The sequence below is a fragment of the Gossypium raimondii genome, chromosome 5 (assembly GCF_025698545.1).
Source record: "Gossypium raimondii isolate GPD5lz chromosome 5, ASM2569854v1, whole genome shotgun sequence".
Classification (NCBI taxonomy): domain Eukaryota; kingdom Viridiplantae; phylum Streptophyta; class Magnoliopsida; order Malvales; family Malvaceae; genus Gossypium; species Gossypium raimondii.
The window spans coordinates 42,903,635-42,929,424 of record NC_068569.1 but is presented as its reverse complement, the minus strand read 5'-3'; the positions used below and the strand labels follow the sequence as shown (position 1 = coordinate 42,929,424).

At 34.4% G+C, this 25,790-nt stretch overlaps 2 protein-coding genes and 1 non-coding gene across 5 annotated transcripts; all 3 read right to left on the bottom strand.

Annotated features, from left to right (window-relative positions):
- Nucleotides 1-210: 210 nt before the first annotated feature.
- LOC105766145 (outer envelope pore protein 24A, chloroplastic) lies at nt 211-2,847 on the bottom strand. 3 transcript variants are annotated; one of them, XM_052630162.1, is made up of 4 exons: nt 2,516-2,847; nt 2,068-2,433; nt 753-830; nt 211-676 (listed from the first exon to the last, which is right to left on the bottom strand). In XM_052630162.1, exons 1-3 carry the CDS (start codon nt 2,723-2,725, stop codon nt 756-758), a joined length of 651 nt encoding a protein of 216 aa, XP_052486122.1. In that variant the 5' UTR covers nt 2,726-2,847; the 3' UTR covers nt 211-676; nt 753-755. The 3 variants fall into 3 exon arrangements, with proteins under 3 accessions (XP_052486122.1, XP_012440944.1, XP_012440945.1); XM_012585490.2 differs by having other exon boundaries at nt 775-830; XM_012585491.2 differs by lacking the exon at nt 753-830 and having other exon boundaries at nt 418-676; nt 2,516-2,844.
- A 1,086-nt stretch (nt 2,848-3,933) lies between these two features.
- Nucleotides 3,934-5,798, bottom strand: LOC105766144 (hypothetical protein). The gene is made up of 2 exons (XM_012585489.2): nt 5,307-5,798; nt 3,934-4,495 (listed from the first exon to the last, which is right to left on the bottom strand). Exons 1-2 carry the CDS (start codon nt 5,730-5,732, stop codon nt 4,247-4,249), a joined length of 675 nt encoding a protein of 224 aa, XP_012440943.1. The 5' UTR covers nt 5,733-5,798; the 3' UTR covers nt 3,934-4,246.
- A 19,665-nt stretch (nt 5,799-25,463) lies between these two features.
- LOC128041421 (small nucleolar RNA R71) lies at nt 25,464-25,570 on the bottom strand. The gene has a single exon (XR_008196442.1). It is a non-coding gene; the product is annotated as a small nucleolar RNA R71 (small nucleolar RNA).
- Between the last annotated feature and the right edge of the window lie 220 nt (nt 25,571-25,790).

Below are 25,790 nucleotides of genomic sequence, written 5' to 3'. Positions count from 1 at the left end.
CCAATTGGCAAAATCTTTCCCCAATCTAAGACCACCCACCCATGCATTTTAACTTGCAAAGGCTATCACCCCATTCAAGTGCACGAATTTGCTTTGGCTTTGTTACTATCTCTTCTTTTCTTTTGCTGCCTCCATTCTTTTTCTTTAGGCATTTTTTAATAGGCATGAATTTTCTGTACTTCAATATTTCATCTAAAAACAAACAGGGTGTTCCATCAATTTTAGGATTGCATTAGATTGAGAACATGTACATATGGGATGAAAAACCACCTTGGTTAGGTATATTTCTCTGACTCTTCATTTTTCTATAAATTCTACTACCAACACCTGTTTCCACTATCCAACTCTTCTCTAAACATGGATGTAACAATATGATCCTCCAAGAACCCACTAAATACAATAGTAGAAAAAAGAAAAGGAAAAAAACTTTAGAAGACTGAATATATCCATGTTGGGCGCAAATCCATATTCGATATTCACACCATAGTTCAAATATGAGAAGCTGGAGACCAGCAAACAACACTTCTAGGGCTGCCCAGTTTTAGCTTAAAGCATACTGCATATAAACTAACCTGTTTTACCGATTACAGAGAGACTATGCCTGAAAGTTCCACATACTCTGAACACTTAGTTTTGGCGTGTGGAAGCCCTCAGCCAGATTGAAAGATGCTGAAACCTAGAAATCCAAAATTTGGAATCAGTTGCAGAAGGAACAATCAAATCAAACTAAAGAACTTTGCATATTCATATACAATTTAATGAAGGAAAAGAAACCATTTTTCTTTTGACCGGAGTGAAATCAACAATGTTGTCAATTTTTGAAAAGTTACCTACAGTAGAATCAAAATGGCTGTAAATGATACAACATAGAGGAAATTCCAATATATTTGGTTTTGCTTCAACATTTACAGATATCGAAATCAACCGCAGAACCTTAATCTATGTTACTCAGATTCAGGGTTCGGTGTGGATATAGAGGGGTGTGTATCTGACACATGAACCAATTAAGAAAAATTAAACTATACCCCTTAACTGCTAGAGGCAGAACCTCTGAATTTTCATTTTGCTTAAATGCTCGTGGTAGATGTATTTTTGGATATGGATACCAAGACATGACTCTCCAAGAAAGAACCCCAAATACATGAAAATACATAAGAAAATTGAATATACCTGTGTTGGACACATACATGTATCCGACACTTGTATGATTATACCCAAGTCTAAGTAACAAAAGTGTCATAACAATAAATCTGGTCATTTTATTCAAAGCAACAATGAAAGAATAAAAAAGACCACTACCTTTTTTTCTATATAATGTAAAATAAAATAAAATAATTGGACTGAGGTTTAAGTAAAGCCTTTAAGCAGATAACAAGAAAATTAATAAAAAAATTCAAATTTATAAAAAGGTCATTACAATGTGTTTCATGACCAACCTCTCCTCTGTATGTTTCTTAAGCTATTTCCAAAGACTGGGACAGGAAAAGGCGCATCAGCTATGTCATCTGGACTCCTAGTATATGAGATGTGTTTAACACGGGTATGATAATCTGCTCAATTTTTTCAGTGTGTTTTCATATATTTGGAAGCTCATACCCTCATATCCATATCCGAATAAGTTTCCAACATGAGTACTTTAAGAAAAACAAAAACATGGAATAACATATCCCAACAGATGGATGTAAATGTTGCCTATAAACAAAGTAGATTATAGTGGATTACGCATTAGAGAAGCAACCTGATAAATATACCACTAAGGTATGCATATATGTTGCCCTATGTAGGTTGAACAACATATCCACCATTTAAATAGCAGCTGCAATGTAATTTTGAGTCTCCTTACTGTTACCGCATTTGTACCATTTTTCATGTTTGTAATTGCATAAAAACAATGGGACTGAAAAGATATCCGCAACGGAACCGGCCTAATGTTCACCTTTCCCAGAAATAGCCTGGATTCGAATCTCAGTTTTATATATATATATATCCGCACGGCAATTCAAATACCAGGATCAACCTAACTCAACTCAAACCCATAAATTAAAATTTCAAACCAAATGATATTACCTTAACTCTTCCATCTTCATTGACTAATGAGCTACACGACCACTCCACACCCAAAACCTGACTCAATGTCTCATAGTTAGCTTTAATTAAATCACCACCGAGAATTCTCCTTGACACTGCTAAGTCCCAAGATTTCTTTTCCAAATCATAGCAAGGCTCAAACGTTGTCAACCCTCTATGCACATAACTGTACTTCAATTTGCAATTAAAAGACCCGAGCTCATGCCTTGCAGATAACTTGTTGGCTGTATCAAACACCAAGGTCCCATCCAATACTGTCCGATGGTCGTTCCTCATGTGTGTGTAACTCCAATTTATCTGTTTTCCCTCCAACTTAAAAGTGTTCATGAACTGAAACTGAACATCCTGAGTAGAAAAAGAAAAGCCAAGGCAAATTAAGTAAAAGTCATTTTGACAGACACTTGCAATGCATAAACGAAATTATCACCTTTTCGGGGATGTCAAAGTCGATGATGAAAGAACCAGGCTTCTCAACTGACAGGAACAAGTCATCAAAGTTCAATGTGGAGCCATCGGAAAAATTGGTGTCTGAAAGCGATGCTCGGAGCTTAAGGTCTCCTGGATTAGCTGCTAGAATTGCCGACAAGCCTTTCTTGTTGCCGTTGGTTCCTCCTATAAAAGACACTGCAGCATTCATTATCTTTACCAATTTTTGTTTTTTTTTTTTTCTGTAATATTCTTTTTGTGAGCGGTGCGAGGGGCTCGATGAAGTCTTCCGTTGTTATTTGCTCTCCAGGCGCCAGTAATGAAATGGAAGTAGAGAGGTGGGCCGGGTTGATATTAATATAATTTATATTTGTTTAAGTTGAACCTAAATTGAAATATAAAGTTTGTTTAAACTTGTCACATATTATTTTTAAAATAATTTAAAAATATATATTTATATTATTTTCAATTTTATGTTTTATAATTTTTATTTATTAAAATTTTATATTTAATTATCTTATTAACATTTTTTTAATGTTTACACTATAGTACTATTATATATTATTATAGATTTAATTTTTATGTGTTATCAATTACATAATATAAAACATTAAAAATTTAAAAACGGGTTAAGCTGGGAAGATTCGGACCTTAAATGCTCAAGCCAAAATCCAACCCACATTATTTTTTATCAAAACGTATTTTTAAACCTAATATTTTTACCTAAACTCTCTCAAATTTCAATCAAATTGTTTTTCTAACTTAAGGAATGTAAATTTTAATTCAAATAATATTTAAATTCCAATTTAAATATCTTAATCCAACATTTATATACTAATACTATGGACATGTAATTAATATCAATTCGATTAACATAAATATTATTTTAATATAAAAATTAGAAGAAAACCTAAATTGAAGAGTATTACTGGAAGTTATAAAGTAGTTTTATCATCCCATATATGAAAAAATTTAGAAAATAAGTAAATTCCGATCTAAAGTAACACAAATACCAAATATTATTTTTAGAGAACTGCACCTTCTCTAAGTGTGCGGTTGTCAATCACCTGCTGGGGTAAGTGTAACACACAAGATACGACAATAATACAGTGTTTTATGGGTTTTAGCTAACACACATATATACTATATTTACCATGAATACAATCGATCTCTTAATTATTATTTTTTAAATAACTTTGAAAGATCTGGGAAGGATTATGTTTTCTATTCATATTAAAATATACGTCACACAAATACTTGAAAAAAATCAGAGAAACATAAATTTTGGGAGAAAAAAGCCATCCCACCCCGCTTTACTTGCAGTCTTGGGGAATCATAGCGACGGAAGAATCAATAAGAATAACACTATCAATCTCCAATGAAAAAATTCACCAACATTGAAACCTGAGGCACATGGCATTTTAAACAAACACCCATACTCAACAATCAAGAAACACTTGAATCTTTCAAAACATATCAAAAAATATATAACAAAAAAACTATGATCAATATAAATAAAATAAAGAAGACATTCCATTCTTTGCTACTAGAGGAACATCTTTAGTAGGCCATAAACCAAAACAACACCATTCCTTCAACTCCAACACACAAACCATTTTCACCCTAAAAACATTAGATTTCTAGAAATTAGAGTGAAAATGAACCTAATTCATAACAACTAGCACTATTGTTACAAAGTAGACAGATCCCAAGAACACTCACACGTCCTGCATTAGAGAATGTCATCATAGGCAACAATTTCTCTACCTTTAAATGGCAATTCTAACATTGAAGAACCATCATCAGTGGTTCTTGGGTTGACTATGGCTGATGCAAGCTTATTACTTCTTCCATGCCTGCTTAAAGGCACCTCAGGCCTCAAGAGCTTTGATGAACATGTTGCCCCTTTATCGTTGTTAGCATTAACCCCTATTCCGTCTCTCCATTGAGCTAAAGGATCAGTTGCCCACAAAACTTGAACCTGCAAGCAAAATCACAATTCAGAATTTCAAACTTCTTGATGTTGAGCGTCAACTGCTAAGCTCTACATCTGAACTTCATCTCATTAAAAAGTAAAATTTTCAATTTAACTGACTCCTTTAGTTCAATTCAACCTCAAAAATTCTAACTTCAGTTCCTTGTTAAAGGTTAAAATTTTCATTTCAATCAAGTTTTTAAGTTTCAATTCAACATTAAAGCTCCAAATTCTAACTCTTTTTTTTTTTTTTGAAACTTCATTCTAGCTTCAGTTCCTCATTATAGGATAAAACTTTAAATGTAATTCAATCTTTAAGTTTCAATTCAACCTTAAAGCTCTAAGTTCTAACTTCGGTTCCTCATTAAAGGTAAAATTTTCAACTTAATTGACTCTTTTAGTTTCAATTCCACCTTAAAGCTCTAAATTCTAACTTCACTCTTTAAGCTTACTACTATAAAAGCTCTAAATTGTAACTTCAGCTCCTCATTAAAGAATTTTCAATTTGACTCTCTTAGTTTCAAATCAACCTTAAAGCTCTAATTGTAACTTGAGTTCCTCATTAAAGGATAATTAAATTTCCATTTAATTGACTCTTTTAGTTTCAATGCAACCTTAAAACTCTAAATTATAACTTCAGTTCCTCTTTAAAGGGTAAAAATTTCAAGTTAATCGACTCTCTTATTTTCAATTCAACCTTAAAGCCATCCAACTTGGTTAATTTAGCCAAATTAGGCTCAAAAGGAAGCACCGATTCAATTATAAAAAGTAACCAAACAAGAATTGAAAAACTAAACACAGTTAATTATATAATTACCCTTTTAGAATCAACGGTAATGCCGAAAGAGGAATCAAGGGAAGCCGCAATGGCGGACTCGGCGGATTCCTTAGTGCGATATACAATGTAACCGACAGCATCACAATTGATGCGGATGCGAGAGATCGAACCGTAGATCTCAAACCTCGACTTCAAATCGAGCACCGAGCAATTCGGGGGAAGACCCATGACAATAACAGCCGGTGGCGGCTTTGGTTTGGCCTCATTCTCAGAAGACGGCGGAGGTGGCGGGTGAGGTGGCAGAGGACGACGCCGTTTAGAGATGGAAGCTGGGGCGTGACGGGAGAAGTAGGGTTTTTCTCTCTTTCGAGACATGTTTTCAGAAAGAAAAAAAAAAGGAAATAAATTGAGACGATAATTGAGAGCGAGAGAGGGTGGAGTTAAGAGTTCGCGGGTTTTGTTCATAAATCATCCTTTCAAGTATGTGTTTGGAGATTGATAGGATCTTCGAAGTTGAAGTCAGCTTTCCAAATATAGTAAATTGTGCGGTTTTAGGTAAAAAAAAAATTAGTTTCAAATTAGTTTAAATGAGTCTAACTTTAGAAAGATAAGAATTCACAACTAAAATTTTCCTGGCATTAAAATAAAATGAAAGTAAACTCTCAAAGCAAAGAAGTAAAAAACAAACAAACAAAAAAAAAACACTACAAAAAGTAATAGCACCCCAAGTGTTTAAGTAGATGTTGTCACTATTACTCAAAAATAAAGTTATTACACATGAAAAGGAAAGACCCTATTTATAGTTGAGCTCCCCATGATCCAAGAGTCTAATTTAAAATACATCAATTGTTGAGATTAAAGGCAATCTACAAAGTAGAGATTCTTAAAGGGATTTACAAAAGTTCTCTAAAATTACAAAATATTCACCCTAATAAAATATAAATTACTTGAGTGTTTACATATTCACCAAGCTAAGTAGATGGACCTTCAATCTCTCCAAATAATGGGTCAGTCTTGATAGGCCAAATGACCTCGAGTGACTAAGATGGATCATCAAAGTATGCCTTGGTCATGAGCTCATTTGCATAGCCCGTGACATTTTCCCCCATTTGTTCTAGTGACGCCTTCATTGCGTCCTTGGAATGGATCTGGTTTATCTTGTCTTAGAACTGTCATAAAGCCTCAGTTAGTTCCCAACTAGCTTTACTATAGAGAAGTCTCTTCTATCGAACAAAGTACTTATGCCTCGGCCTAAAGTACTTCCGTCGAATCACTTGAACTATATTTCCCCTTTGTACATCTCGACTGTAAGAGTCCACCGCTCTTACTTGCCCCCATTGTGACTTACTTCAATCGAGATCCCCTTGATCCACACAAATAAGCTTAGGCATACCCATATTGAACATTGGGTTAACCTTAAGTTTTGCCACCAACTTTGGTTTGTAAGCCCTTTGGCTTACCTACTTTAGAACTCTAAAAGAACCCTGTTCCTTTGCCAAACCAACAATAGATCATAATGAAAAACACTAGAAAAGTGTTTGAGATGTACCTCGATCATAGCATTTACTCTGTTTAACTGCCTAGTTTGTATTAGCGCTTTTCCCACGAAGCTTGATGAACAACTGACCTCTTTAATAGGTGCTAGCCCCACTAAAAACTCAACAGGCTTCATATGGATTTTCCATACCTCTAGCATTTCCAATGAGGTCCTTTTAGCACTCCGATTTACCAAGCCAACATTCCCACCACAAGGAATACCTTCAGCTAGCTAGATTGCCGACAATATCTTAGTTTCACCCCTCATGTCTCAACTCACCGACACAATGCATTATTGTTGATGAGTATCCAAGATGCATATGCAATCGGAAAAAGAAACAAAAACAGCATTGATCTTGTCAAGGAAATTCAAGCCAAGAACAAAGTCATAATCATCTAAGTGAATTACCTCGAAATCTTCATTACCTTTCCACTGACTAGCTCAAATTCTTATGCTACTCCCACAATTTGGACCTCTTTAGAATTAATAGTCTTGATCTTTTTAGTCAATTTGCTAACCGAGTGACCAAGTTTACCTGTGGCTTTTCCAAATATGAACAAATCAGATGCCCCTGTACCAACAAGGTCACTCCCCCTTCAGCTTACGATATTGATGTCCACAAACATCAACCATTTTCTACTTGTGATCCCTCTTCGCTTTCACAGAATTGAATGTCATTGATCCAAGCTTCAATACCCTTTCCTCATTGGACTCCACTTTCTTTTACTGATTGTGAATATTTCAGATGACTCTGGACAGTCTTGCGTCATATGCGGTTCATAACATAAGAAGTATTGTATTGGCTTATTTTCATTATCCTTGCCCCCTCAGATAGTTATTGGGTTTCTTTTTCCTATTTTGTGGTTTTCCATTACCATTATCCTTACCATTGTCACACCCCAAGTTTTTCTATTTTGTGTTTTGGTTGGTTGACTAAGTGAGGTTGGCGATGACTCACATATGAGCTAGTTAAATTCGCGATAATTGTTTCATTTAGCTAAGTTTTTCTTGCAAAATGTTCTGCTAGGTTCTATCATCTTATGGATTCCTATTCCATATTTTGTGAGCTTTTCCATTGTGAACTTGCCATTGGCGAGTTCAATTGTGGGCATAGGTTTTTTGTTTTAGAATCCACAATTAGTAGGATATGTACAAGAAACATGTCAAATCCTATGTAGGAAACGTGTCATTTTGCATGGCACCTATAGAGCCTCATTTATAGTGTTTGATCAGTGGAATCGTGTGTGCATGTAAAATTATAAGGTAACCCGTTATAGTGGAATTACGAACTAATTTCTATATAAATAGGATAAAGTCTTAAGAGGAGGACTTTATTTCCCATTTCTCTGTTCATTTTTTCCTTTTAGAAGAAACATAGTGTGTTCTTTGTTGTGTGAAGAAGGTACCAGCTTTCAGCTTGACTAGTAACTGACCCTTTCAAGCCAACTGCTGGTAATTTCTTGAGTCCTTCTTTAGTTTAATATCAGGGGATGATAGGGTTATAGAAGCCATATATATATATTTCTACTAGAGGTCAAAGGGAAGGAAACTTCCTTCTAGTTAACGATTGCATGTTTCCGATTCTTGTTTTTACATTAAAGTTCAGTTGTTTCTGTACTAAACAGTGTGTTTAATTTTATTTAGCTAAAATAATGGGAGAAGGCCCTAGTAAAAAAGGGAAAGAACCCGTAGAATAGGCAAAGCTTTACCTAGTAATTTCTCGTGAGTTCCTTTCACTTAGGTTTCTATTAAATCCCAACTAATTTCATGATAATGTTGTCTTTTAGGTAAGTAAGTTTATTTAAAATTAGTTGTGCATGTTTGTGTTAACAACCTAAAATGATAATAATAGTATATGCATGAAGGATTGTAAATGGATACACTTCCTTGGCGCACAAGCTTCGTATCTGGAATGGTGGAAGTGGGGAATGGTGGAAAATGTTGAGATGTGATGGGAGAAATGTATGGAGATTGTGATATGATATGAGATTTACCTCCGGTAAGGCAGGTAAATGCAAACCGCGATTGGTGATTGCTCCAGCCTTGCGGGGGAACACGTAAGTGTTGAAATTAACAAGAAGGATTTGCAGAGGTTCGGATGAATATATGAAATACTAGCTCAATAGAGCAATACCGTGAATATAATATCATGGCTCTTCAAAGAAATATGTGGGTCATAAGCTAACGCAAAGAAGGGGTCCATGAACAATCCATGCAGATCATGCACGTCTTACTTAAGGTTAATGCACATGAATAGTACTTAGATAAATACGTGTTCGTGTGATTTATGTTTAACATTGAAAAGTATCTGCATATGAACTAACTTGATTGTGGTGTGAAATTGTCTGTGTAACACCCTATACTCGAGTTAAATTACCGGATTCGGATATCGGTTGTTACAAAACTTAAGCACTTAACAAAAATTTTACGACAAGCGTAAAGCCATTTTAAAACATACTTTTTATTCCTTTATTTTCTATTCTTAGAACAAAAGATTAATGAAAGAGAATGTTTAATTATTACATCAGATTTTCAAAAGCAACATATGACATTACAACTTAAAACTCTGTTTTTAACTAAACGTCATATTCTTAAGGTGTTTCCTGTATGCTTAATATCGCAACTCAAATTGCAACCCTGGCACATTCCTAATTGGTCCCTTCTAGCATACCAAATCTTTAATTAGAACATGCATCACAAACAGACGCTTGTAAGTTCAAACGAACTTAGTGAATTTTAACCCATGTTACCTTTGAACGTTTACTGTTGAATTCCTCAACTTGAAGATTCTAGATTTCTTTTTAGCCTTTGGTAGATACTTTTCTAATATCAGGCGTATACATATATGCCGACTTTCATATTTGACCACTACATACACGATTCACTCATTAAGAAGATTATAGATTACACCACTCAATACAAATCTCATTTCCTTTTCAGAAATGGATGCATTCCTAAGAAGGAAATTCATACAGAATCTACTTTCGACGAATTCTTAGATAGACAGATGTTGAATACTTCACCCAGGATGGTGTACTCTCCGATATTTTTCTTGGCGGATACTTATACTAACTGATCTTTTAAGGTGAACTTCGTGTGAATCCTACTTTTGGTGGATTCTCATACTGAATTTGGCAGCTCTTAGGATACCAATCAAACCATATCTTAAATAATACCAGACCACAACTTATTTTGGTGGATGAAACATTCCCAGTCATCCCAAGGAATCTTAGGCAACCATGTTACATATCATGAGGACACCTAGGTTTGGCAGAAAACTTAAACTCTAGATAACCTCTATACATAGCATGAAAATATTTAGAATTGGCAAATAGCATGGTATTTAGATAACCTCCATTCATAGCATAGACAAACTTAGGTCCAACAAACACTTAGTCCACTCATAATTATGAATACACCAAGTTCCTGTACTGACGAGCTACTATGGCGGATTCACTCTTCAGGAAAAATATTGAGGACTCTTTCAAGAAATACCTCTAGGGAAAATTCAAATTTCACCACAAGGTTATCCAGTTCTCTACCATAAATTCAGCTAGAGGAGAAGTCTTAAAGTTTACCCAAATCTCGCTACAAAGGCAGTTAACTAGATTTTTCCTCGAGGGCGTTACAGAATATGCTACAAAAGCATCACAGATATGCCACAAAGGCATCATAGAATAAGTCACAAAGGCATCACAGAATACACCACAAAGGCATCACAGAATAGATCTTATCGTATTGATTTTACAGAAACTATCATGGCCATGAACTTTTCATAGATTTATTTCGTGATCTACTAGTCATAGTTATCCCAACGGAGGCTACACAATAAATCTCCATTTTCACAGTGATCTATTTGTCCGGTTAGCAATGTACCTGCCCTATTAAAGGTGATGCATTACTCATTTGACACGGAACATACTTACCTAGATTTCATGTACATTCTTGACAAATTCACACTCTCCAATACCTAATTTCACATGCATACATACCACATATCATCTTATTCATGCCACACATCATATATTTCATTTGTAAACATGTAGAAACTTTATGATACTTCACACACATACCATCATCGGTTATCTGAGAAGACATCAACATACAAATAACCATTGTAAATTAACATACATGAGTCAGGATAAAGACTCACTTGAAACTCACCCTTACTTTAGCTTGAAGTTTCTGTTCTAATAGTCCTACCCGAACTAGCAACAACAATAGGGGATTGAAAGCATTCACTAATCAAACAAAAAATCTTAGCTTTCAATCCTAAAAGAAAAGAGATTGTTTAAGTTTAGGAAGAAGAACCAAAACGTAGAGTAGAAGGAAAGAAAGACCACCTGAAATGTTCTTGTCCTACTATATATACTTGGTTCCCCTTCAGTGGATATTGACAAGTGTCAAATGTATACTAAAATTGTCCCTTAAATGCCCTACCAAAATCGGGAAAAGTATAAAAGGAAATTTAAAGGCAAATATTGTTTGACTAGCCAAGTCCATTTAGTTGACTCTTAACCAATCGCGTTGCAGGACCCACTTGCACATTTTACTAGTAAATCAAGCGTACCGTACCCCTAGTAGTAACTCATATGTGGTGTGGTCTTTAAGACACTTTAGTCTCCAACAGTTTTCTCATATACTTAGTAGGTGTTTCTTACTCAGCAAAAATTTTAATGCGTGCTCTTTAATTGTTGTACTCTTTCTTCAATTGAAGAATACCTTGAGATGAAATCCTTTGATACTTCTATGGGCGGTTAATTTATGCACCAAACCAGTTAGCTAAAAGTTTTTAAAATGGTGGACTATGCTACCATAGTGTGTCGAAATAGGTAACATGCATGCCTACTTGCCCTTTTTCTCGAATCCGCCAATGTTAAAGTGTGACAATCTTTGTTTTTTATTAGACATAACTAATATTCGCATGAAAATCTAAGTTACTGGTGACTGCATTTTAGTAGCAAATAGTATCTACCGGTGAACCCTAATTGTTTGGTGTTATGAATCCACCAATGGACCGTACACAACTATATTAGTGTATTTATGTGTAAATTGTTGGTATTACTAAGTGTTGTTAAAGCATAGCTTAATTTCATTTCTTGAAAATCCTATTCGAAAGTGTATTATCTATTCTTCGAACTCACTAAGTTCGTTATAAACTTACCTAGTTTCCCCTACCATTTCAAGTTTTGTTGAAAGTGGACTTTCGAATTGACTCAACCAACAAGCAGACTCTTTTGTGAGCCATTCATCATTCTGTTATAAAATGTATATCGATTCAGGGCTGCCTGTGGTTTATGTAACACCCCTAACCTGTCTCTATCGTTGGATTAGGGTTACGGGGCATTATTGTATAATAAAAAAACATTCATCAATAAATCATTAATTAAATAAATCACATTCAAAACTTATCAAACATAAACATTTCGTCCCTAAAAATAACTTTGAGGCAATTCAGGACTAATTTGAATCAAATTAGAAAATTTGGGAAAAGGTTGCAAAATTTGAAAATAAGGGTCACACGACCGTGTGGAATCACCTTAGGCCGTGTAACTTTTGAACAAGGGACACACAGTCATGTCCGAGCCCCTGTCCTCACCCATGTAACTCACTGAGTAAGGTTACACGCCCGTGTCACACGCCCGTGTGCCTGGCCGTATAACTCTCCAAGTTGCCCCACACACCCGTGTGCCAGGCCGTGTAACTCACTGACTTGAACCCTATGAAGTCCTCAGATGACACACGACTATGTCGCCAGGTCGTGTACCTTACACGACCGGCTCACATGCCCGAGTCCTAAGCCATGTGAACCCAAATTTTACCTAAAATCAAACCAATTCAAAACCATGTCATGCATAACTTCTCAAACCATTTAAGCACACATTCAAGGGGGTTCAAAAACCATTCAAACTTGTATAAACATACCATTCCAAGCATCCTAAATCACCTAACCAATATTCCATTTAAAGGCACCGCAATTTGCATCCAAACCTCACTTACCTAAACATGTCCATATGTAACATTTCATATATACAAACCTAGTCCATATAGGTACTAAAACATGCCTCAATAGGCCATTGCAAGACAACATCAACATGCTAAAAAGGACCATAATAACAAGCATATTAAAGTACCTAAAATGATAAAATCTAGTAAGGCCTCAAAGTGTGCCAAACCAACATAGTTTTCAAAAGCTTATACATGCCAAACAACATCGACACATTCATCAAAACACCATTACAAATCACCCTATACATGCCATTATAAACCTTGGCCAAAATGCTTAAAAACTACCGAATTGACTGCTAGATTGTGTGATAGGTCTCCGGCGAGCTTCCAACCAAATCGAGCTTTTGATAAACTATAAAACAAAGGAAAAAAAACTATGTAAACAACAAGTGCTTAGTAAGCTCGTATAAACCAAAACATAACTTACCATTTCATTTGCATAATATAAAGCATAAGTATTATATCAACCAAAAACCATATGCTTGGCATATGCCTAAACAATATCATCAAATTCAGAAGTCAATGCACTTGTACATGATCCAAATGAATTTATCCATAAAATAAGTAGATTTCCATATAAAATACATCATTTAATTCATAAATCCTTTCCATAAGATTATGTTTAATTCCATTTAAATATTTACCATTTCATTTCCTTTTCATACCCATTGAACCATCTAGAATTATATCGAATACTCGGGAACGCTCTCACATGGCGTGCCTTTACATATAACTGTAACATTTCCTTTACATCATTGCTCACACAAGCTATGAAATGGGCCTGCTCACATGAGCTATGGTACACGATGTTGCTCATACGAGCTGTGGAGAATCTGCAACAAATGCAGGACCTCAGCCATCAGTAGGACATTCAAGTCCAGCACCTGAAACATGAAATCCCTAATTGATTGTCATTCGTATCCTAAAAATTCTTAAGGTTCAATCGGGACTCAATATCCGTCAATTAGTCATAGCATTGATACGTTTATATATCGATCCACTTACATTAAAAATAACATAGTAAACATTCAATTTAAATAACATTAACACAATAACTGTTCATACGAACTTACCTTGATGACTAGGGGCGTAGAAGTTAGATCGAACTAATCCAAAGCTTTAGCTTTTCCTTGATCTAAGTCTGAACGTGGTTTATCTTGATCTAGATAGGTAATTTCAATCAATTAAATACTTCTAGAATTCAATTTAATCCACATTTCATATTTATGCAAAATTACCAATTTACCCCTAATATTTTAACTTTTCACAATTTAGTCCTTAGGCTTATAACTTAAAATCTAACCATTTTAATCTAAATCCATGTTAATCAAAGATGCAAAGGACCTTGAACCAACCCATATTTACCATCATTTCACAATAAAACTCTAGAATTTATACCTTTAACAAACTAATCACTATTTCCAAAATTCATCAAAAATTACTTAACAAAACTTGTTTATTTTTCAACAAAGATTTATAATCTATCAATTAACACAAAAAATCATCGAAAAGAATTCATGGTAAGTCCCTCAACCTTTAACAATTTTGTAAATTAACCCTTAGGCTATCTAGATTAAACTAAAACAGACTCAAAAACATAAAAATCACTAAAAATGGGGCTTGAATACACTTACATGCGAGAAGTCAGCTTGACCAAATCTTCAAACCCTAAAAATGGTGTTTTCTTCTTCAAATTTTGGTGGTGAGGTTAAGTGAGAAAGATGAAGCAATTTTTGTTTCATTTAGTTTAAGTTTAATTTGTTTAATTACCATTTTAACTTTTAAAAACTTTCATAATTACATTATATCTTATCCATGTACATCCACTATCAACATATATGGTATAATTCACATTCATGTCCATTAACTTTCATTTCCAAAGCCATTTAACCCTTTAGCTAATAGAACTTAACTTTTCACTTTTTACAATTTAGTCATTTTACTTAATTAACTAAGTAAACTTTAAAATTTCTTAACAAAATTTTAATCGACCTTAATTTAATCCATAGACATTAAAATAATAATTTAATCTTTGGAATTATGGTCCCAAAACCACTATTTCGACACCTCTAAAAACAATTTGTTACAGTTTAAATCTCTTATAATTGAATTATATAAAAGTGAACTTGAGCTTCTTTGCTATAAACGTTTGTATATAACGAATGATGGCACTTCACCAATTTACTAACTTTTATGTTATGTGAATCAAGGTTTAATCTTATTTTTCCCTTGATTTATGTCTTAAATATTTTAATCCATCGAATGACATTTTGGAGTGTTCACTTTTTTTTGGTTTGTTTTAAAAATACTACTTCACCAAACAACATTTAAAGGCTATTTTACTAAAATCGTCTTGATTGAATTATCTATTAAAACCAATGTTTTTGTTGTTACGAAAGATTTTTTTCCGGTAACATCATCGTTCACCGGTCAGACAGTCGGATTAGGGTGTTACAACTATTGCCGTTGTAATAGCTTGAATTTGGGCCTAGTCGAAATAGTGGTTTCGAGACCACAAATGTAATATTTTGAAAATTTCTACAGTAAGATATTATCCTTGGTATAGTAAAATAAGGAAATAAAGTAACAAAAAGGGAAATTTTGAGTTATGCCAACATTGAGAAGTATATTATGACATATTAATGTAAGGAAGGATTAAATCGCAAAAGTGAGAAAATTATTATTGCCCAAGAGTAAATACTCAAAATTTGAGGGGTTAAAGTGTAAATATGAAAAAGTTGAAGGACCAAAGGTGTAAATATTTTAAGGGTGGAATGATCTAGAAACTAAGGAAAATGGATGAATTAGGACCAAATTGAATAAGATAAGAATTATGAGGACTAAATCATAATTTTACCAAATTAAGTGTGACTAAATGATGGAATTTTAAAAGATTATGAAGGGCAAAATGGTCAATTAGAAGAGAGAAATCTAGAAGGCAATGATGATGTTGGTGATATTTTAGATTAATTAATTAAATAAATATTAGTTTATTAATATTTTAATATGATTTTTAAATGATATTTTATTAATTTATTATTATTCTATTTAGTATATATATGAAAGAAAAGATGAGGAATTATCATCTTCTTCCCATGCAACCAACGTATGAAGAGGAAAGAAAGAAAGAAACTTTCTTTTCTTTACAATTTGGTCCTTTATCAAAAATTCACCATTTTCACTTAGAAATCAAAAGAATTTCCATATCCATCAAGAGAGAAAGATAACAAGGAGACTATGGGGAGCTAGAATATCAAGTTAGATTCAAGAAATAGAAGCTGGAGGAGAGAGAAAATCAAGTTAAAGATTGAAATCAATTGAGCAATGTAAGAACATCAAGATTTCAATACATTTTGAGTTTGATATTATTGAAAAGGTATGAAATTGATGTTAATGTAGAGTTTTATTATATAAGGTTTTATGTTCTTGGTATGTTAGTGAAGAGAAAATAAGAGAAAGTGATGAGAAATAGTGTAGAGAAAGAAAATAAGAGTGTTATAAACTTAGTAATCAATATTTTGCACTAAAACAGTTTGGACAGCAGCAGTAGGTTGACTTTGAAAAATCACCAAAAATTGTGGGAATTGAATTAGAAGATGAATAAAATATGAAATTAAATCTTATTTAGTCTAGTTTCTCATAAAAAAAACGGTGTAAGCAATAGAATTGTAAATCATGAGATATAATAAATTTTGTGAGACAATGGCAGAATGATTTCGGGTTCCCCTGTTCTGACTTTGGAAAATCATCAAAATTGAATAAAATAATTTTAAGTTATAATTTATATTATTAGAATCCTTAATGAATCTATTTTTAAATTAAATAAACGGAAACATCATCCAAATTCTGTACAATTAGATAATTCATTTTTAGTGAATAGTGGGCGGAACTGTCAGACAGCAAAATAGGGGAAACTTTAAAGAATAAAATGTACTATTTGGATGAACCAAAAATTATGAAAATTTTATGGAAATAAGATATGTGAGTCTAGTTTTAGGGAAAATTAACAGATCTTAATTTGGATTTCTTCAGCTCAAGATATAAATGATTTAGTGACTATGACTCAAATGGACAGCTTTGAATAAATTTACAAGAAACTAGTGAAATTATAGATAATGTTACTTATAAGCATGTTATGTAAATTAAGGATGTGGAATGGAGAGGAGGATGAGGAAAATAAATTTATGAATATTATGCTAGCATGGATTTGCATTTCAAATGGTTAATTTGTATGATTTGGGTTCGAGGACTAAATTGAACAAAAGTAAAACTTTAGGGGCAATTTTGGAAAAATTTCAAAAATGACCAAATTGCATGAAATGAATTGTTTTATCATTTAAATTACTAAATTGAATGAAATATTAATTTAGATCAAGATTGGGTGGAAATTCGAGAAAAAAATAGAAATTTTTCAAAATGTCCCTAAATTTTGGTATTTCTGCAATTTAGCCTGGTGAGTTCGTATGAACTATATTTTGTATAATTTTAATTGAATTGAATGCTATTTGGCAATTAATATTATATATATGCGTGTTTGGAATTGAATTATTATTGGATGTTTTGAAATGATTATCGGAAGCTCGATTGGGTTGGAAGCTTGTTGGAGATATACCACATTATCCATTGGTTCTATCGGAAATTTTGGATGATTTGATTCTGGTTATTGTATAAGTTAAATTGGTTAATGTCAGCTCATAAATGTTTTGATTTTGATTGGTTATAAATATGAATGTTTGATGAAATGAAATGTCTGAAAATTAATTCGTAAACTCCGGTAATGCTCTATAACCCTATTCTGGGGAAGGATACGGGTTAGGGGTGTTACAGCCATAGTTGCCATTTGTATCTTGTTCTTCCTTATGGTCTCACCCACCATTACCCGTCTCTTTGGGCCTGGAAGACTCAAACTTATCTTTCCTTAGATTAAGCTCGAAAAAGGATTCTACCTCAGCAATGGATTTGGTAAGCTCTTTGACTCCTAGTCGACGCAACTCTTACTTCGTCCAATGTTTCAACACATCTTTAAACTAGTAGAATATCTCTTTCTCACTCAAATCAGGGATTTGGAGTAACAACTCAATGAACTCCCAGACATACTCTCGAACTGTGCCTTGTTTTGTAAGCCAAAACAACTTAGCTTGAGCTTCTTCCTTTGCATACGTAGGGTAAAACTACTTCATAAATTCATTTTAGAACTCCACCCAAGTCCCAATAGTAGTAACACCTTGTCTCTCATCTGTGGACATACGAAACCACTATAAAAAAGTGACATCAGTAAAATAAATTGAAGCAGTATTTACCGTACTGGCATTATCCTCAATGTCAATTGCACGAAAATACAGTTTCATCCTACATAAAAAGTTGTCCACATCTCTCGCAAACCTAGACCACTTAAAATCTTTTGGTTTGGGAACATCCATTTTACGCTACTTAGAAACCAAAGCCAACATCCCTTTTCCTATAGCAGCTCTATACACAATGAGCTCTCCTTAAAGCTCCCTCATTCTTGTCATCATGGCTTTAGTATCATTCTTTAAAGCCATGATCATAACTTCGAGAGTATCATTCCTCTTATTCAACTTCTCATCAATTGACTTGAGAGCCCTATGTATCTTTCCACATTAGCATCGATAGAACCCAACACCTATTCCACAACAAAGGTCTCCTTCATATCACCTATGGAGTCCTCGAGTTTTGCAACATTGCCTTCCAAAACTAACAAAATATCCCTCAATCTGCTAGCTTTCATGCCCTCTCCAATGAGTCTCCCTAGGCTTAATCTGCTCATCTACTATTTTCATCATCTCAATCGACACATTACTGAATACTAACTATAGTACCAACTATCACGAGGCTTGAACTTAAGTCTCACAAGTCGCACGACCTTAGTAGAAACTTAGCTTCAAATCTCTGCCTAAGTCAGTCTCACTCTTAAAAGATGAGAATTCACAACAGAAATCCTCTAAGGCACTGAAATAAAGTGAAAGCAAACTTTCAAGCGAAGAAGAAAAAGAGAACAGAAAAACCATAAGAAAACTAAGCAGGCCAAGTGTTTCAGTAAATGCTCTTAAAATTACTTTGAAGAATTACAATTGAGTGATTACAAATAAGGATAAGTGCTCTATTTATAGTTGAGCTCCCCATGATCCAATGGTCTAGTTTAAAATACATCAATAATTGATATTAAAAGCAATTTACAAGTTGATATTCTTAAGAGATTTACAAGACTCTCTAAAATTACAAACTATTTACCCTAGTAAATACAAATTATTAGAGTGTTTACATATTCACTAGGCTAAGTAGATGGGCCTTCAGTCTCTCCAAGCAATGGACCAGACCTGTTGGGCCAAATGACCATAAGTAAACAAGTTGGATCATCAAAATGTGCCTTAGTCGAGGGCTCCTTTTTGCAGCAACCTGTGACATTTGGAGATTGATAGTCCATTAAAAATTCGAGTCCGCTTGCCATGTAACACCCAAGCCCAACCTGACAACAGGATCCGAGTATGAAGCATCACAAATAGATCATGTTGTACTTAACCAAAAATTTCTAAATATAAATCTAAAATAAACAGACTACATTGGGAAAATTATTAATCCTTAGAACTTTAAGCTTAAGCTAAAGTTTAATTTTCTCAAGTATTATATCCCTAAGTAGACTATTAGTTTACAATAAGACCCCTAAAGTTTTTAACTTAAGGTTAACTATTTTTTAGTCCAGTTTCTAAAAATATTGTTTGGTTACACCATGATTGATCCAGAGACAAAGCCTCCAATAGTACACCCTTCTTATGCATGACTCTAACTGCCTGCGATCCCCGATCTCCACATTATCTGGCTTGGTCCCTCCTCTAAGTCCTCTATCAACCTCGCAAATCCTGCAAACATAAAAAAATAATCTTTGTAAGTTCAAATGAACTTAGTGAGTTCCTTCACTGCCCCGTAATTTAACCCTATTGCATGAGGGTAACAAATGTAAAATAAACTAAACATAAATTAACTCCCTGCCCGCTCAAGGTGAGTGTTCTTTATCAGGGTTGCAGACTCCACCTGATCTTGCAAGCTACTCGACTCATCATAAGACCTTACTCTGGTCGAATTCTCCACTTGATAGTAGTCCAGACACCTTATCATATCAACGAGTCTTATCCTTACTTCTTATCTTTTCTTCTTTTTATGCACCTCACATACAAGGTTTTTGATGACCACTATGGTAACTTTCCTAACTCCCCGCTCAAGGATCCTTAGGTCATATCTCCCTTAGAGGAGTTTCTCAGTCGGTCCAATCCTTGGTGGACTCGTCTATTTTCCTAACGTAGTCTTGGAGGACTTGTTAATATCCCATTAATTAGGTTTATTCACATTGAACCTCGCCATCTTGGTGAACTTACCCTAATTTCACCTTATTCTGAGTTACATGTGGTTGAATTACTTTCCCAAAATCTGCCTTATGCACAAGACTAACTAGGGACCTCACCTGTCCCATGTGAAGAACAACTAACCTACTAACCTGGTAGGCCATCGCTCATAAGATTACATGAATCATCTTCCCTCTTACATAAATTCTCCATATGGAGCTAACTTCATGAATTGTTTCCATAATGGACTATCCTCAAAGAAGAATAGTCTTGACAGACATATTGTCTCTTGGTTAGACTCCTTATCTTGGAAGGTCACTTCTCCATTCTCCTACGGGATTTACCTCTTGCATAAAACTTCATAGAGTACTTCTAATGGCTCTTGATTATGAATCCTTTCTTGCGATCCTCAAATAATTTCCCTTTTAAACATTTCCATAAATAGGCCAGCTCTAGCACGGCCTATCCTTCTCTAATTCTTGTTGGGTCTTCACCCATGCCTTGTTGGCTTTCACATCTATCCTTACCACTTTCAAAATTTTTGGCGGATTCCATAATATTCATCTGTCACTACTTACACTTTCTTTTGATTCCTCTTCCACCTACGCAGTTCCTCATACTTGTCATATTGGCAATATACCCCTCACTTGAGGTCCTGGCGGACTTTTAGTATTTATTTCCTAGCGGACTCTATGGGTTGTCATAGTCAAGCTATAGTATTGCACCCTTTTTACCTCATTTCCTTTGTCCCAGTGGACTTACCCCATGTTTGCTATTCCAGCAAACTCTATCTATGTTTATTGTCCCAATAGACTGTCTGTTATGTGTTTACTATCCCAGTGAACTATCTTTAGGGATGCCATGAAGTCTTTCATCCATGGTCTTACATCATTCTGCCATCATGGCGTACTATCCTATAATGCCATGGAGTCTTTCATTCATGGTCTTACTCATTATATCTAGCTGTCGTAGCATCTTTCATCTATGGTCTTACACCATATACCTTATACCTTGTATCATGCTGCCATGGCATCTTTCATCCATGGTCTTACACTATGCACCTCATACTAGACTACCATAGCATCATTCATCTATGGTCTTACGCCATATACTGTCATCATGATATTACCCTAAAGAACCAATCAATACCACCATTGTGGTAAATACCTTTCCATGATTCTCATTTCCCAAATCCTCCTCATATTACCTTCTTTACATCACCTAAACTTGATGCTTGAACACCACAGTGTTCCCTTCGCAAGGCCTAGAGCTTCGCCCATGGTGGTAACTATTAGGGTCACTCCCCATTTGCCTTTTCTCCCAACATGCAAAGCATGCAGATGCCATACTAAGACCATTTTATTCTTACTGACATGTATTTACAAAAATTTCATGCTTATGCAACCCTAGAATACTCAGACAACATAAATCATAACATCCATGATTGGAGTTTTAGAAACTCACCTGAAGCTTCATTGTTTCCACAACTTAACTTTCTCGAATGCCAGAACTTCCATTCTCCCGGCAACTAAGCATTACAACCAAAAATCTATTGGTTAAACTTGAACTTCATCTTAAAAGCTTAAACTTTTATAAGCATGCAAAACCCCTAAAATGGTTCTGAAGGCCCGTAACCATATTTACCCATTCTTAAACACACAGAAGGGTTAAGAACCTTACTAGCTTACTGGTTTCCCTACTTTTCCATCTCTATCCTCATGAAGTCTACTTCATGCAGAACTTTTCATGGCCTACTCTTCTTCAAAGTATATGATGAAGAAAAGAGAAAATGAAACATAATCGAGAAAGAAATTATCCCTAGGAAGCCATCTCCCAGCTATTTATAGCTCTTCCCGCACTATTACCAACCTTAGGAGGATTATCCATTTCTAATCATGTTGTCCCCTACTAAGGAACCGACTAGTTCCATTCTAACTGAACTAGGTTTGGTTCTCAACCATGTCCAAATTAGTTTCTAGCTTTCCCATTCCTTTCAATAGAGATTGTCAACTTGCAGTATCTTCCAATTTAGCCCTCTAATTATTTCAAGTTCTTGAGTTATTTGGAAATCAGGTGTTAAATAACAAGTGTCAACGTATGTGGCATGAGGCATGAATTGCAATGCGTCCATTGTTTATGCAATCAGAAATCAAAGTCAAACTTAACTCAAATATAAAAATAATAATTAAAATGTAAAATTATTCAAAGTTTCAAATTTATTATACTTAAAAAAAGTTTCAAACTCATTAAGTCCAACATAAAATTATTTAAGTCTAAACTGTTTTTTGGTGATAAAAAAATAATAGGTAAGAATCATTATACCAACTGTAGAATAAACAAATCAATCATCAATCATACTTGTTAAGATTCCTCTCCACCATATTGGTAACATCATCAGACATACTTTAAAAGAAAAGGAACTTTGGGGAGTCATATAGTAGCAACTTCGCAACAAGATCAGTGGAACGGTTGGGTTCACGGGTGACATATCAAAACACTACTGTCCAAAGGCAAGCATAGATGTTTGAAATTTTTCTAACTAAAGCTTCACTATTATCTTCACTTGTTCTTCTTTGTAAGGAGCAGATAAGGTTAAAATTATCGCTCTTTGCTTCCACTCTCCAATGTCCTATCTCCTAAGCAATTTTAAGTCCACCAAGCAAACCCCAAGTCTCTGCTCCTAGTACCAAGAAACATCCCATGTTTTGATAGAATCCTCTTAGCTAGTAATCAGAATGGTTTCAACTAAGCCCATTGTAAACAAAAAAATATATAGGATTTTTCCTTTGTAATTTATCACATTTTTACTTAAACCTATTGTTAAAACTAAGTAATTGTTTAATAAATTAATGAAATATGTGAAAATATGAAATTAGGACATAAAAATTATTAAACTGTGATTTTATGCTTTATTATATAGTTTTCATGCAATAAATGGCTTATTTTATATTATATTTTTTAATACATAAAGTGGGCCATGCATGTTAAATTAAATAATAAAATATAAAATTATATTTAATAATTCATTTTAAAATAATTCATTAATAATTTTGGTTTTAATTAATTAATTAAATTGGATAAATTTCATTCTTTGGTCCTCTAACTTGTTGATTTATTCTGGATAGGTCTGATAGCTTTGCTGGATTACAAAACCATCCAAATTGGAGACCAAGTCAACCCAATATTCGGCTACACATGGATGTCCATTTAAACCATTCTTTGGTTTATGGTCCTTGTAGTGTTGAAGACATTAAAGATTTGCCTGAAGATTTACGATTGACCGAGTCTCTATCCTGACTTGTGTGGCATCCAAAATTGCTTAAAAATAAAAAAATCAAGTCAAAAGCCACTAAGCATGGCCGGCCACAATTTGAGGAGATTTGAAAAGGTTAACATCCACTATTTTTAGCAAACTATCCCCCTCTCCTCACCTATAAATAAGACTCTCCCATTCCTTCATTAATCATCCCTCAAGCATCCCTCAAGCATCCCTCAATCATTCCTCATTCATTCTCATCATTCATCATTCTCTCTTTTCTCCAAATTCTCTTGGGCTTTTCCATTACCACGCCTAGCATCACCTTTTCATAGAGATTTTAGCAATTAAGCCTCTTAAAGAAACCTTGGTCGGCCACCTTGGAGAGCCATCAACAAAGGAGCAAAGCAAAGGAACGAAGGAGCCTCGTCAGTCAGAGTCCTAGGTGACAGCCACTCTAAATTGGGTTTAATCTTCATTTTCTTTAATTTAATATAAAGATATTTGCTATGTGTTATTTTTTCTTGTTTACAACAATGTTAGTTTAATTTTATTTAAGCTAGGATAATTGTTTTGATTAAATAATATTTATTTGATTCATGCTTATAATGTTTGTGCCTCAATCGATCATGTTTCCAATTAAAATCAAGTCTGTATTTCGCTCATACGTGATTGAAATGCACCTAAATTAGCTGAGCGATCCTGACCAGACGATGGCTAATGGACACATAATTGAAATGTGCATGTTCAATTTAGATCCTGACTCGATTAAATTGGAGGTTGCATAACAACTCTGACCAAGCTCTGTTATCTGCATAGTTTTTAGATTTGTGTGATTAAATTGTTTCAAACCTGACACGTCCCTGTTACCTCACACGAATGCTAAGAAACCCTTAGTACATAAGGATCAGTAAAATGTATATTTACTAAGAAAAGGATTCCGAAAGGACCTAATGTGGTTCCCAAACTCATGAAAGATCGAGTTTCCATGGAATGTTCTTCCGAATGTTATTAAGCATGTTGATAATAAATTGAGTTTAATAAAGTAATTGTCCTAGTTTATTTATGTTATAATTGATGCTAATTGTGTTTAATTTTACTAAAATCTATTTCATTCGTATAGTTTGCATACTTAGGATAATTTGCATTAGGGATCATTGCATTTAGTTTAATATATTTTAATCACCACTTCTCAACTATATTGTGTTTTATTTACCAAATTGTTAGTATAATTTTACAAATTAAGTGACTTAGCACAAATACAATCCCTGTGGAGATGATAGCTCGATATTTACTTATTACTTGACAATGACTATGTACACTTGCAAAACCTACGCATTACAAGTTTTTGGCGCCATTGCCGGGGATTGTCAACTGTTGCCATAGTCATTTTTTTTCGTGAAATTATTTATTTTCAATTTGATTTATTTCTAACATTACTAACTTATTCTTTTTAATTTTTTTGATTTTCTTTTCAGGTGTTTATGAGCATAGATTGAATTATCGATTTACTCCCTATAGACCCTGAAATTTGAGCAAACTTTCAGACAAAGAAGACATGAATGAACAACTGAAAGACAAGTCGAGATGGACCTTCCAAATCAGAATCAAGACCAAGGTAATGAAGCCGATCATGTACGAATTCCTATCCTCATTGTCGATGATAGGGATCGATGCATCAGACAATATGCTGTGCCAATTTTTAGTGAGTTAAACCCAGGAATTAGAATGCCAGTTATTGAGGCAACCCAGTTTGAATTGAAACCAGTGATGTTTCAAATGCTACAAACGGTGGGCCAATTTAGTGGTATTCCCACAGAAGATCCACATCTCTACCTTCGATTGTTTATGGAGGTGAGTGATTCATTCAAGATAGCTGCTGTGACTGAAGACGCACTGAGGTTGAAGTTGTTTCTGTACTCGTTGCGAGATCGAGCACGAGCATGGCTTAATTCATTGCCACAAGTTTCATATCTACATGGAAAGAATTAGCTGAGAGATTTTTGGTTAAGTATTTCCCACCTAGCAAAAACGCTAAGTTAAGGAACGAGATCACAACTTTCCAACAATTAGATGACGAGTCTTTGTATGAGGCTTAGGAGGGATTTAAGGAGTTACTTCGTAAGTGTCCTCATCATGGGATTCCTTATTGTATCCAGTTGGAGACATTCTATAATGGTCTCAATGCACATACAAGATTGATGGTAGATGCTTCCGCGAATGGTGCAATTTTGTCTAAGTCTTATAATGTGGCTTATGAGATCACCGAGAGCATCGCGAGTAATAACTATCAATGACCAACAAATCGAACAGCTTCAGGAAGATGTGTAGCCAAAGTTCATGAAGTTGACACCCTCACTTCG